At 37.7% G+C, this 13,340-nt stretch overlaps 1 protein-coding gene across 4 annotated transcripts in view; it reads left to right on the forward strand.

The window, feature by feature from the left end:
* Rnls (renalase, FAD dependent amine oxidase) overlaps nucleotides 1–13,340 on the forward strand; it is a 277,039-nt gene that overhangs the window by 195,676 nt on the left and 68,023 nt on the right. For all 4 annotated transcript variants that reach the window (XM_048438855.3, XM_085693789.2, XM_048438854.3 and 1 more), the window contains one exon: nucleotides 9,252–9,425. In XM_048438855.3, the coding sequence (XP_048294812.3) occupies nucleotides 9,252–9,425 (174 nt within the window). The remainder of the gene's footprint in view (nucleotides 1–9,251; nucleotides 9,426–13,340) is intronic.

Raw genomic sequence — 13,340 nt, forward strand, 5'->3', positions numbered from 1 at the left:
GGCTCATAGCCCTCTTCCCAGCATTTTGTTCTGTTTATTCCGCCTACCTAATTTTCTGTCCTATCAAGGGCCCAAGGCAGTCTCTTTATTGACCAATGAAAATAACACAATAGACAGATAACCCTCCTCCATCATTTCCCCTTTTTCTGTTTAAACAAAAAAGAAAGGCTTTCATTTTAACATAGTAAAATTACACATAACAAAACAGTTATCAAGCAAGAATTACAGTCACAATATTTATAACTATATCATAATAATGGAAAACTATAATTACTATTATCCATTCTTTAACTCCATCAAAGGCTCCAGAAGGATATATTACCTAAGTAAGCATGAAGTGAGCAACTTCCAAAACTCTAGAAATGACAGAGACATCTCGCTGCCTGGACAGTTACCCAAAGTTCCTCTGTATCGTTGGGGCACCCATCTTCAGCCTTCAGGCCCATAATATCCAGAGACATTTTCATGAAGCAGGAAATTTCAAAGGCAATTCAGTCACTATCTGCTGTGTCCTGCAGAATGTCTCGCAGACTCTTTCATGAATCAGGAACCCCGAAATATCATCTCACCTTTAGGCAAGTTCAGCAGTCCTCTCTCTGTGGGTTCTCTGTGTCCAGTTTATACAACAGTCCAGGCAAGAACAGTTTCTTGCCCAAATGGCTAACCAATTCCATAAGGAGCCTCTTCGATGCCCTTCTTCCTCTTGAAGTAGATTGGTGCTGCCAGGAGCAGACGTGTCTCATTGTCATGAAAAGTCCTAAGTTATTAAAACATTAAATGCCATGCTCTGTAGTCTTTGAAAGATATGAATGTCTTATCTGAAATATATCTGTGCACTTCTAGAAAATCAGACTAACATTACTACAAGCTTGACTATTATCGATGATTATCCATTAATAACCTATATTTTTAATTATACATTACATTTTTAAAATGAACTACACAATCACAATACATCAGTCAAGATCAGAAATATATATACATATAACAAAATTGACCTTAAAATCCATACCAATGAAATTATTCATATCTATATCATATCCCCCTTTAAATGTAAAAGAACATTTATAAACAATATTTGGGAATATGGACGTGGTGAAAACTTGTTGCTATAGAAACAATTGGATGTCATTTTAGCTTCAAGGAAGCTTCAGAGAGAGAGGAATGGGGACTGAGTCTGTAATACGGTGATTGTTAGAAAATCAGAAGGTTCTATGAAGAGCCAACTGTGGCCACATCTTCACAGCTAAACACTCTTTCACTTTGGTCCCTGGGGAACAGGAGGAGAAAGGTAATAGATGCAGGAACCAGAAAAGTAAATGTCTTTTTATTTTGCAATTGTTCTTTATAATTACAGGGGTTGAGAGTCAAAAAGAAAACAAAAGCAAGCAAGCAAACAAACAAACAAAAAACACCAAAAACTACCTCTTCCTGGTGTCTGAGGAGAAAACAGAGAACTCAATTCACCATGTATGCTGACAGCAGGCTCAGTTTGGGCCTTCCCAGTGCCATGCCTTTAGAACAGAGTCTGACCAGTGTCGGGGATCACCCGTTCAACCAAAACAGCTACGAAGTTGCTCCTAAAACTCAGCCTCAGCTATGTGCATCACCACTAGGGGAAAACTAAGATGAATTGGGATTAATTAAATGGTATGCTATATATAAGCTAGAGGTACTTCTGTGTTCTTTTCTTCACACTTAAACAGCATATAAAGTACTGACTATTGGGATCTCATATCTAGGAAGTATGTAGATAAATTAGTCCTGCTTGATGGGAAATGTATTTCCCTAGAACACCAATGCTTTTGAAATTCATCCCACGGGCTGACAAGAAAATCTGTGCATAACAACTCGATATAATTTACATGCTAAATGTTTTTATTTGGGCAATAGTATTCTCAGCAAGCATGTGAGTTTAAAAATAGCTTAATCCTAAAATTTTCAGCATAATAAACCTCAAATGATCATAATACAAAACAGAGAAACTCGTTTTTAATGATACTTATGCAATTCTGGAATAAAATTAACATTAAGAAAAGTAGACAAGTGTGGTGATACACACTTACAACTACAATACTCTAGGAAGCCAAGGCAGGAGGATCACTAGTTTGAAGCTACCCTTGGTGGTAGGAAAATTATCCGAAATACAGGTTTTCATTCATTTCCAAAGACAAATACCTAAATATTCAGCCTTCTAAGGCAAATTTCTTTCTTTAAAATCCACAGATTAGGTTTTCAAAAATATTAACTCACCTCCAAACCTTTGGCATGCATGATAATCCAATAAGTGCTCATTTTGTTTTTGCCCTCTGCTCTGAGACCCAAAGTGTCCTTCATGAGTCACAAGATACTGTTAATATGAACTACGCTGATGTGTCAGGACATCAGAATGTCACCAGGCTGTAATATAACTCGGTGGTAGAGTATATGTTTAGCAAGTAAAAGGTCTTGGTTGGATCACCAGTGTGTGTGTGTGTGTGTGTACACAAACACGAAAGATGCACTCAGAAACACCCAAAAAAATTCAAAAGTCAATTGCTATTGAGTTTTTTCAGTGTTCTTTTTATACACTAGGTATTGTGTTAAGTACTTTCTATTATCTAATTTCATTTTTGAACAGTCCTTTAGGGTGGGCGCTATTATTATTCTCATTTTACAAGAAAACAGATGCTTGGAGAGATTAAGTAACTCGACTAAGGTCATACAGATGTCAGAACCAAAATTCAAACCCAGATTTTTCTGGCTCCAGAGATGCCTCTCAGGATAAAAGAAATATTTCCCCAGGGAACTCCTACATCGCTGTAACTGCTGAAGTCTGTCATCAATAAACTCTAGATTTATGGCTTGCCAAAAGTACTTCTGAAACTGTGCTTCCAGGCTTAATGATTGCTCTGCCTATGGGGTCCAAGTGCACACTCAATTTATTCCAGGTGAAGTGAAGGGAGACTGCCTCTGTGATGGTTTCACACAGGAGGAGTGACTCGTGAGCGGTAAATTGTGCTGGCTTCCTGTGGGGACTATTTATGGAAACTTGGTCTTTTGGTTCTATTCCTACATCCACTTTAAGTACAGAAAGACCAGTTATCCTGGCTAAGATACCATTATCTTTGTGTATCCACAGACCTGGATGGCCTGATCTTAGGAATTGAATCAGTATAGTTACAGGACAAATCGCCCTCCTAACTTCCTCTGCCCATGAGCAGTCCTTTCCATAAGGTGGTAAATCAGAACAGGAGCGGTGCTCTGTAATTAGCTTCAAGCAACAAACTTGTGATAGGACGTTGAGGCTTTGAGTAAATGTCAGCATGAACAACATTGCCATTAACTACAACATTGGGAATGGGCACACAGTAATAGTGAGCATGAGTGCTTTATTATCAACATCACTGCATCCATTATCATGCCAAAATGTCAGCATCAGGTGAAGAGGACAACACTGGAAAGTAGAACCACTCTATAACAAGAGTTGAGACTTCATAAACTATAAAACACTTTCACTCGTCATACTGCAGAGCCGATGATTTGACCTTAAGATGTTCATTGCTGCCATTCATAAGATAGAAGGTTATGTGACTGTGCTTGGGTGCTTTCCTAGAAGAAACTTGAAAAGCATGTGTGTAGTACAATTCACTCAAGGTCCCAGCAAGAAAGACATTATCTCTGAATGCTTCTGACTTCAATGTCTTGTTGCAAGTCATTTACCAAACCCTGGAATGGTTAAAGCAATCAGTAAAGGAAGTTGTAGCATCTAGGGACTAATAACAGCAGGAAGCCATTACCTCCAGTTCTCCTAAATGAGTGTGGGAAAGATAGGTAGCCAGTGCCCCAAGAGGGTTGGAAACAGGAGGGAAAGCCACCTAAAAGGAATGTCATTGTGGAAGGGTCAGCAGTGCCAGTACGCAGCAAAGCAGACCAAACAGGAGGGATCCGTATTTATCCGTAGTCACTGTCATTCTGTACCGCCACACCCTTCTATGTTTCTAACTGGCCAAAGGCTTCCAGAAACCAGAACTGGTGGGAATTCAGATTCTAGAGGGTCAGTGGTCCTCGCTCCAGATGAACATTTCTGGTTTCTAATTGTTTAAATGCAAAGAGTGAGGGAGAAGCAACACTTTGATTGCCAGCATACATATTATAACGTCATATAATACTAAGAAACAGATAAGACCTAAAGAAAGTTATATAACATACAATGAGTGAAAAAATCCCCATAATATCCATTATTAAAACTCATAGTAGTAACATGAAAAATAAAATTGGTCAATTAGCAAAGTGATGTGAACAGTTTGCAAAGCTGAAAGTACATGCTTGCTACAAGGTATCTGAGAGATGTCCAATCTTATTATATTAAAGTCAAAATAAAATGTCTAGTTCCTTTCATATAAGCAAGGGCATAATAAAATGGTTCTTTCCTGTACCATTAATGGAAGCTATAAATTGGTATAGCTTTCTAAACATTAACACTCGTTCTGCTTCAAGTCTGGGAGGTATAATTAAAAACATAGATAAAGATCTATACATAAAAATCTTTATAATGGCTATGATCACAGAAGAAAGAAACAAGGCCCGGCATTAAGGAACAGCATCCATTTCACCATTAAAAGTTATATTCACAGGGAAGTCGTCTGCCACATAGCAAACAAAAGCTTATAGTCTGCAAAAACTGTGTGTCTGACATGTTCCTCTTTGAGGAAAGCCAGGAAGGTAGAAAGGAAAAGTATTATCAAAATGCAATTGTTGTCTCTCTGGGTTCTGACAACAGAGTGATTTTTTCCCCCATTTTATATTCTATGAAGTTAATGAATCTTACATGAGACTGTCTTCATTAATAGTTGTCAATGCCATAAAAGAATGAGCCAGAGAACTGGACATGCAAAGCCTGCAAGATACAGTTCTTGTCTCAGGTTATTTATAATCTAGTTCTTGATTGTATGTTGTGATTGTTTAATAATAATTATCATTTAATTAGGGCATATAAAATAAAATAGCAGTCTCTGTATTCTTCAACTGTGCTCTTTTCCTCACACCAACTTCTTCCCAAGCCAGAATTAACTTATCAGAGTCATCAGCCAGACTTAACCCTATCAGACAACTTCAAAAAAAATTCTAGCTTTCAGGAAAATTGCATATATTTTCTATGTTTTATATATATATATATATATATATATATATATATGAGACAGTTTTCAGAACCTTGAAGTAGGATACTAGGTAAAGATTTATAAACAGAGATATAAAAGTGCTATCGTTGAAAAAAATAATAAACTCTGAGAAATCTTTACATAAAGCCATACTGTTAAAAGAGGAAGGGATGAGCCTCTGAGGAGAAAACTCTTGCATTTCTCTTGTAAGAATTGCATATAGAATTGTCACACAGTGATAAAAGAAAGTCAGACAATCCTACATGACATTAGGGCCCACTCATCTCAGTCCAGATGGATGGACACTCAGTTATAACTTCAGGATGCATACACATACACTTATATGGATGGACATAATGTATATATCTTATATATGTACATAAGATATTCTATCTAAAATGGAACTATCTCTGGCTTCCTCCATTGTTATAGCAAATCTAAAATTACTGCAATAGCCATTTAGTTCCATTTCATCCTTACATGTTTATTGTCTTCTCCTTTTCCCAAAATTACAGTTATTTCAACAGAAACTATATCATGTGTGTCTTTGACTGCCAAAGCAGTAGTAGCTTACCATGTCAATCAGAGTAGAATCCTCTAGGGAGCCATATGTTTGACAGCTGAAATGGCACACCATCCTCACCTGTAAAATGTCCCCTTATACTGCTTTTTCTTTATTGCTTATTCTCCATTTACCCGGCTCTGCATTTTAGAATTTGCCCCTTGACTAACAACATGAAAGCTAAGTGGGAGCCTCTACTTTTTAGATCTGCCTTAAACCCCGCACATCAACTTGAGAACCTGGTATAGGGTAGGCAATCACGGTGGATGAATATTTTGCCACCAAGAACAGAAAAAAAGAGTATATATTATCAGCCTTCCCTTCTCGAGTACAAAACTAGAGGAATGAGTCACAATAGGAAACTAAAAAGATGAAATTACTTAATGTTACTCAGGCATACTGTCCAAGTCTTCTCTTCTTGCCCTTTTCTCCTCTCTTTTCCAAATGTCAACCTGCATGTGCACAAATGCTCACAAAGGCGCACACACAAGGGTTGTCCAGTAGGACAGTTCCCTAAGTCAGGAACTCTTATCTTCCTTCTATCTTTTAGTCCTTTGACTCTCATTACAATAATAAAATGTCTCTTAATTTATATGCAGAAATATATAAAATAATAGATGATTTGAAAGTTATATAATACGCAAATTCACATTGCATAACTGTAGAGATTATGTAATCCCATTGACTCACAATTAAATGAATATGGCGGATGGTGGCATTCAAGTAAAAGTTGATGATATAGAAATTATGCCCTTTCACTTGAGCCTTGCTTTGTCATCATATGTCCTTTTTCCTTAGAGACAGAGCCTCACTATGTAACCCTGGCTGTCCTGGAACTCCCTATGTAGATTCAGATCACCTCAAACTTACAGATCTGTCTGCCACTGCCTCCAGAATTCTGGGAATAAAAGTATGCACCATGCTTGGCCCTCAGATTTTTTTATATACCATGATACTTGATAAATTATTATTTTGCTTTCTGGAATATATACATATGTACATACATATTATTTGGAATCCTTTAAGGTTAGTTCCTTCAGTATAAAAAGGTTTTTCTTTTTTCAAACAAAATGGGACAGGCTTTTAGGTCTGACCTGCATTTCAAAGACCAAAAGCTTGACATCCTAAAGGTGACAGTTTTGATAAGTGAGTCTGTTGAAAATTAGATTGTTTCGGTCAGAAGTCTTAGCTCCCATGCCCCATCAGACATGGGTGTTTATGGCTGGTTGTCTTCTCTTTGTATGCCAATTACCTATTCAAAAGACTACCCAAGGGGATTTGCCACTTGACAGATTGTTTAAAATTTAGCTACATGTGAAAATATGGTAGAGGTGAGATTCAATTAGGCTGTCAATCCACTTGACCCCTTTAGCTTTAGTTTTAAAAAATCCTTCAGACCTTTATAGGTTCTCAATAGTTCACAATTTTGTTTGTTTGATTGATTGTTTGTTTTCATTTTTCTTAATTAAAAGATTGTTTGTTCGTGCTTTTAATTCCACAATTGGGAAATTTAAGAAAATGATCTTAATTTCTGGAATTTACAACACGCACCTCTTCTCTTTCAGAAAAAAAATAAGCTTAGTTTGATGTCAAGCCATAGCTTGAAAAGTGAATCACATAAATAAAAATAAGAACCCCTCATTCTCAGATTTTAATGGGGCCATTGTCAGATGAACATCTGTTAATTAAGCAGGTAAAACTTTTTAGTAAGAAAGAAAATGATGTCTGAAAGAAATAATAAGCTTTTACTTATGGATTTTTCTTTTTTATTGTTTTTATTGTGCTATACATTTTTCTCCACTCCTCTCCCTTCCTTCCCATTCCCCTTCTACCTTTTCCCATGTTCCCCATGTTCCTGATTTACTCAGGAGATCTTGTCTTTTTCTACATCCTATTTAGATCCATGTAAGTTTCTCTTAGGGTCCTCTTTGTTGTCCAGGTTCTCTGGAGTTGTGGATTGTAGGCTGGTTTTTCTTTGCTTTATGTCTAAAAGACACTTATGAGAGTACGTATTATATTTGTCTCCCTGAGTCTGGGTTACCTCACTCAATATGGTTATTTCTTAGATCCATCCATTTGCCTGCAAATTTCAAGATGTTATTTTTTTTATTTCTGAGTAGTGCTCCATTGTGTGTGTAAATCTACCACATTTTCTTTGTCCATTCTTTGGTTATGGGGCATCTGGGCTGTTTCCAGGCACTGGCTATTACAAATAATGCTGCTATGAATACGGTTGAGCACATGTCCCTGTGGTATGAATAAGCTTCTTTTGGGTATTTACCCAACATAGTAAAAATGGCAATTTTACCAAGTAATCTGCAGGTTTAGAGAAATTCCCAGCAAAATTCTTCAAAGACCTTTAAAGAACAATACTCAATTTCATTTGGAAAAACAAAAAATCCAGGATAGCCAAAGCAATCTTACACAGTAAAGGAACTTCTGGAGGCATCACCACCCATGACTTTAAACTCTACTATAGAACTACAGTAATGAAAACAGCCTGGTATTGGCATAAAAACAGACAGAAGGACCAATGGAATTGAACTGAAGACCTGGATATCAATCCACATACCTATGAACAGCTGATTTTTGACAAAGAAACAAAAAAATATAAAATGGAAAAAAGAAAGCATATTCAACAAGTGGTGCTGGCATCACTAGATATCAACCTGTAGAAGAATGCAAATAAGTCCATGTCTATCACAATGCTCAAAACTCAAGTCCAAATGGATGAAAGACCTGAACATAAAACCAACCACACTGAACCTCGCAGAAAAGAAAGTGGGAAGTACACTTGATTACACTGGCACAGGAGACCACTTCCAAAATATAACCCCAGTAGCACAGACACTGAGAGCAACAATTAATAAATGAGACCTCCTGAAACTGAGAAGCTTCTGTAAAGTAAAGGACATGGTCAACAAACTTTTATTTTTGAGTGTAAAATAACCATATATGTCTGAGAAGAAAGCAGTGTTGGGAGTTTGTTCTGAAATCACAGTCAGCAGGAACAGGTCAAGGGAATAAACTGTAGAACTACTACAGTTCTATAATGGGAAGGTGACAGACTAGCAAATAAATGGCTTAGGCATATTGAAGGGGCTACAGCCTCCTCACCTATAACATGGGAATAATACTCAACCTTAAATATTATTATTATACTTACGTGAAATGTTACGATAATAATTAGCAAAAGCATCCAACTCATAGTTAAGTAGCAAGTTTATAAAATCTATAATGTTGCCAGACAGTCCATGGCCAGCAAATAGGATATGAAACTAGAGAAACAACTGAGAACCAGATTTTGAGAGACTTGATTGGGAGTCTAATGAACTCAAACCTTCATCTTACTAAATGCAATTGTGCCAGCATTAGTAAACATTCTGGAAAAAAATAAAACAAAGAGCATCTTACGTTACCTTTGAGAATTCATGGTGAGCAAGACAGGACTGCAGGGCAGACTTGGGGCTTGTGTGAAGGAACTTTGGATTGATGACTAAAGGGAAAGATTATATATTTGAGTTTGTGTTTTGTTTTTTCTTCCACAGTAATTAGTGAATTCCAAAGGCAGCAACTGGCATCTGTGAGCTATTCCTCCCGCTATGCTCTGGGTCTCTTTTATGAAGCAGGCATGAAGATTGACGTCCCTTGGGCTGCCCAGTACATCGCCAGTAATCCCTGTATACGCTTCATCTCCATTGATAATAAGAAGCGCAATATAGGTCAGTACTCCCGTTATTTCCGTTGAACACAGTAATGATGGTGGGTGTAGGTTGAGAAAAATGTTGTTTAATTGAGTGTTGCCATTCTGAACAGAGCAAGTGTTTAACTCCAAGCCACAGGGGATAAAACATAATGTCACATTTGCTCAGTCATGAAGTACACAGTGAAACCAGAAAGGTTTTCCAGAAAATCTTTTACCACGTGGTTTGTTTTATTGAGTTCATAAAAATACTGTCAGAAGGTCTAGGATTGCAAAATGGCCTGGGTTCTCTTGCTTTAATTTGTATATGTGTATATGCAACATTTCTCTCTTTGTCTGTTTTTGGAGAGATTCCAGTGGGTTATTTTGTTTAGGCTTTTTAAATTTGGTAATTGGTGACCTTTCACTTGCCCAGCTATATTAAAAGGGAAATTTTACCATGCTATAAAAATCCATCAATTCTGTAATATTTTGATGTCTATGTACATTTCATCTTTTTTAAATGGAGTAAAATTGGTTCATATACAATATAACTAGCGTGCCCGGCAAATGTCTCATGAGAACCTTTCTAGGATTCAGTGAACTCCACACTCTACCTTTTGGTTAAAGATAGTTCTAAAACTTAAATTTGATTTGTAAGACCATGTGTTGTAGAGGCATGATCTTTTAGAGTTTCAGGTCTGCACAGCACGTTCTGGGCCAGCCAGAGGTACAGAGTAAGTCAGGGAAAACACACACATACATGCTGCACACACACACACACACACACACACACACACACACACACGGAAGGAAAGAAGTGAGGAGGGAGGGGAGAAAAAGAAAGGAAGGAAGGAAAGAAGGAAGAAAAGTTGAATCACAAGGAAAAGGTAACTGATTTCAGAGAAAAGTGTGTGTATTCATATCCATAGCATTGTGGTAATGTCTAAGGTAATGTTTTCCATAAATAACCTGTGATTATCTAAGGTGATAGACCTCAACAAAAGGAATCATGGTTGAATTTGTTACAGCACTTCACTGTACAGCAACGCTCTCAGTGGCCCCTTAGTTGGAAATTTTGCCTGATAAAATCACCAACTCATGTCTCTTGGCTTGTCAGAAGTTCATGATAGGCCTCAGCTGGAGTGTTTTCTCTATCAGAGCACACAGTCCCAGAAAAGATGTTTCTCTTATAACTTGAAACTCCCCAAGGGCTGTGCTGCTTATGTTAGCATAAGACCACATCTCTATGTGATCAGCAGTTAGGAACTGCCTGTAACAGCAATGGGCATTAGCTGTGAGGTATAGCCATACCAACTCTACACCCGTGTGTTCTGGGGAAAGGCAAATAATCCCTGATCTTCTCAAGTTATATATCATGACTTAGACATTATCTTTGTGTGTTACTTTATAAAATAGGATATCTATGAGGATATATAATCAGCTGTATGTAACAAAAACATGTTTAAACAACATAAGATAATTTGTATGATTTACTATGGACAAATGACACATTTCCTACATTGATGTGTTGGTGACATAGGGAGTCTCTCAGTGGTAGAACATTTGTCTAATATATACAAAGATGTAGGTCCAACCCTCGCACAAAATAAAAAGGAGAAAGAATTCATAAGTAAAGCCTATGCTGCTCAGTGTTTTTATCACCATGGCAAATACCTGAGTGATATGAGATTCCCCTCTGTATACTCTGTATACCATTGGTTAACAAAGAAGCTGCTATGGGCCTATTGCAATGCAGAATAGGGCAAGGTGGGAATCCCAAGCAGATAGAGGAGGAGAGAGTAGGCCAAGTCAGGCTGAAGCCACATAGTTGCCCAAGGAGACAGACGCCGGATGCTGGATAGAGCCTTACTGGTAGGCCACAACCATATGGTGATACAGATTAAAAGAAATAAGTTAATTTAAGACATAAGAGCTAGCCAATAAGAAGCATGAGCTAATAGGCCAAGCAGTGTTATAATAATACAGTTTTTGTGTGATTATTTTGGGTCTGAGTAGCCAAGAACGAATGAGCATTCTCCATCAAAACCTGAGAGATCAACTTAAAAGGAAGAAAACTTGGCTGATGATTCCTAAGGTGTCAGTCCATGGTCTAGTACCACTGCTCTGGGCTTGTACTGAAGCAGATCATCATAGTGTGTGTTCTTTCTTGTGCCAGTTCTAGATGCTAATTGTGTGTGTGTGTGTATGTGTGTGTGTGTGTGTGTGTGTGTGTGTTTAGAGGGAGTCTCAATATATAACCCCAGATGTCTTAGAACTCTCTATGTAGACCAGGCTAACATGGAACTCCATAGATATCATCCTGACTCTGCCTCCAGAGTGCTGGAATTAAAGGCTATGCCACCATACCCAAGCTATATTCCAATTTTTTATATGTATGCATTTGTGTAGTAGTGATTGGGGATATAGGATATGAAACTAGAAAGGGAACCATGAGACAGAAAAAAAATACAGGATTTAATAAGGAGGAGACATGGAAAGAGTCATACAGCATGAGACATGAAAGTAGGAACTACCAGAAACAGAATAGTACAAGTAAGAAAGAAAGAAAGGAAGAAAGAAAGAAAGAGAGAAGGAGAGAAAATAAAAGAAAAGAAAAGAAAAAGAAAATAAACCAGGGAAAGGAGCTAGAAGGGATGGAGATAAAAAAACATACAAACATACAAAATACGTATGAAAATGTCATATGGATACCTCTTACTTTGTATGATAGTTCTTAAAAAGAGTGTATGGCAGAGCAAAAGTATCCACCTCATAAGGGCAAGATGCTGAAGTAAGGAATGCAGCACTGGCTGGCTCCTTCATCCTTTCTCTTTTACTTCTCCTGGTTATCTGGCCTATGTCTCCTGCCACTCTGTAACTCATCTTCAGAAGCATCCTTACAGACATATCCACAGGTGTTCTACATTAATCCCTGGGTCAATTCTCATTCCAATAAAATTGGTAGTAGGTATTAATCATTACAAAGCACAGGGATTTCTATTTGGAGATTCAGTTCAGGTACTAATGATTACATGGAGTCCTAAGGGTGGTATCCTAGCCCAATAGGATAATGGCCTTCGGAAAGCAAAACAGAAACTCTTCCCTTCTCTCTGTGATACTTTTAAGTACTAAGGGGAAAACTTATGGCAGTGACAAAGCAAGACAGCAGGCACCAGCAGATTGGAAAGCAAGCCCTCACCAGGAATCAAATCAACCAATAACTGGATTGTAGGGTTCTCAGGCTCCAAAACTGAGCAAACTCCATTTATGTGATTTACTCAGTCTCCTTAAGGTCTCACATCCATCCTTTTTATCTCCAAGTTCCAGGGATCAAAGCTAGGGTCTTGCACATTCGGAGCATAGCAACACACTTAGGAATAATCAGTACAGCCTCTGCTCCTTCCAGAGAATCTGTCCAGTTCTTTAATGTACCCATTGCATATTGGGTCAGAATTGCTATGTGTACCAATTCCAAACCATGTGTGATAGCTTATCAATCGATAAGAATATCATAAGTCTGAAGTAGGGAGAGTATCATATGCCAAAATCAAATATACTCCTGGAGCTGGTATCACAGTCATGTTTGCCATTAGAAGGATCACTACCTGAATAAAGTAAGGTTCTGTTATAGAGAAAAGAAGAAGGCATGCTGATGGCTATGTGGCCCTCACTACTTCCTTCCATCTTTAAGCAGAGTTGCATCTTATGTGGGAGGTAAAGTTCTAAATTTATCGTAAAGGAAATGGATCACATATATTCAGAATTACCTTTTAAAACTCATAAAAATACATGATAGTTTTGAGAATGGCAAAAATCAGTAAACTTCATTGTGGTGGGTTGAAAGAAAATGGCTCCCAAAGGGAATGGTGCTATTAGGAGATTTTGGAGTAGTAGTGACTTTGTTGGGGGAAATGTGTCACTGTGGGGTTAGACTTTGACATCTCCTGTGCTC

This window comes from Myodes glareolus, chromosome 7, assembly GCF_982192425.1.
Source record: "Myodes glareolus chromosome 7, mMyoGla1.1, whole genome shotgun sequence".
Taxonomy (NCBI): domain Eukaryota; kingdom Metazoa; phylum Chordata; class Mammalia; order Rodentia; family Cricetidae; genus Myodes; species Myodes glareolus.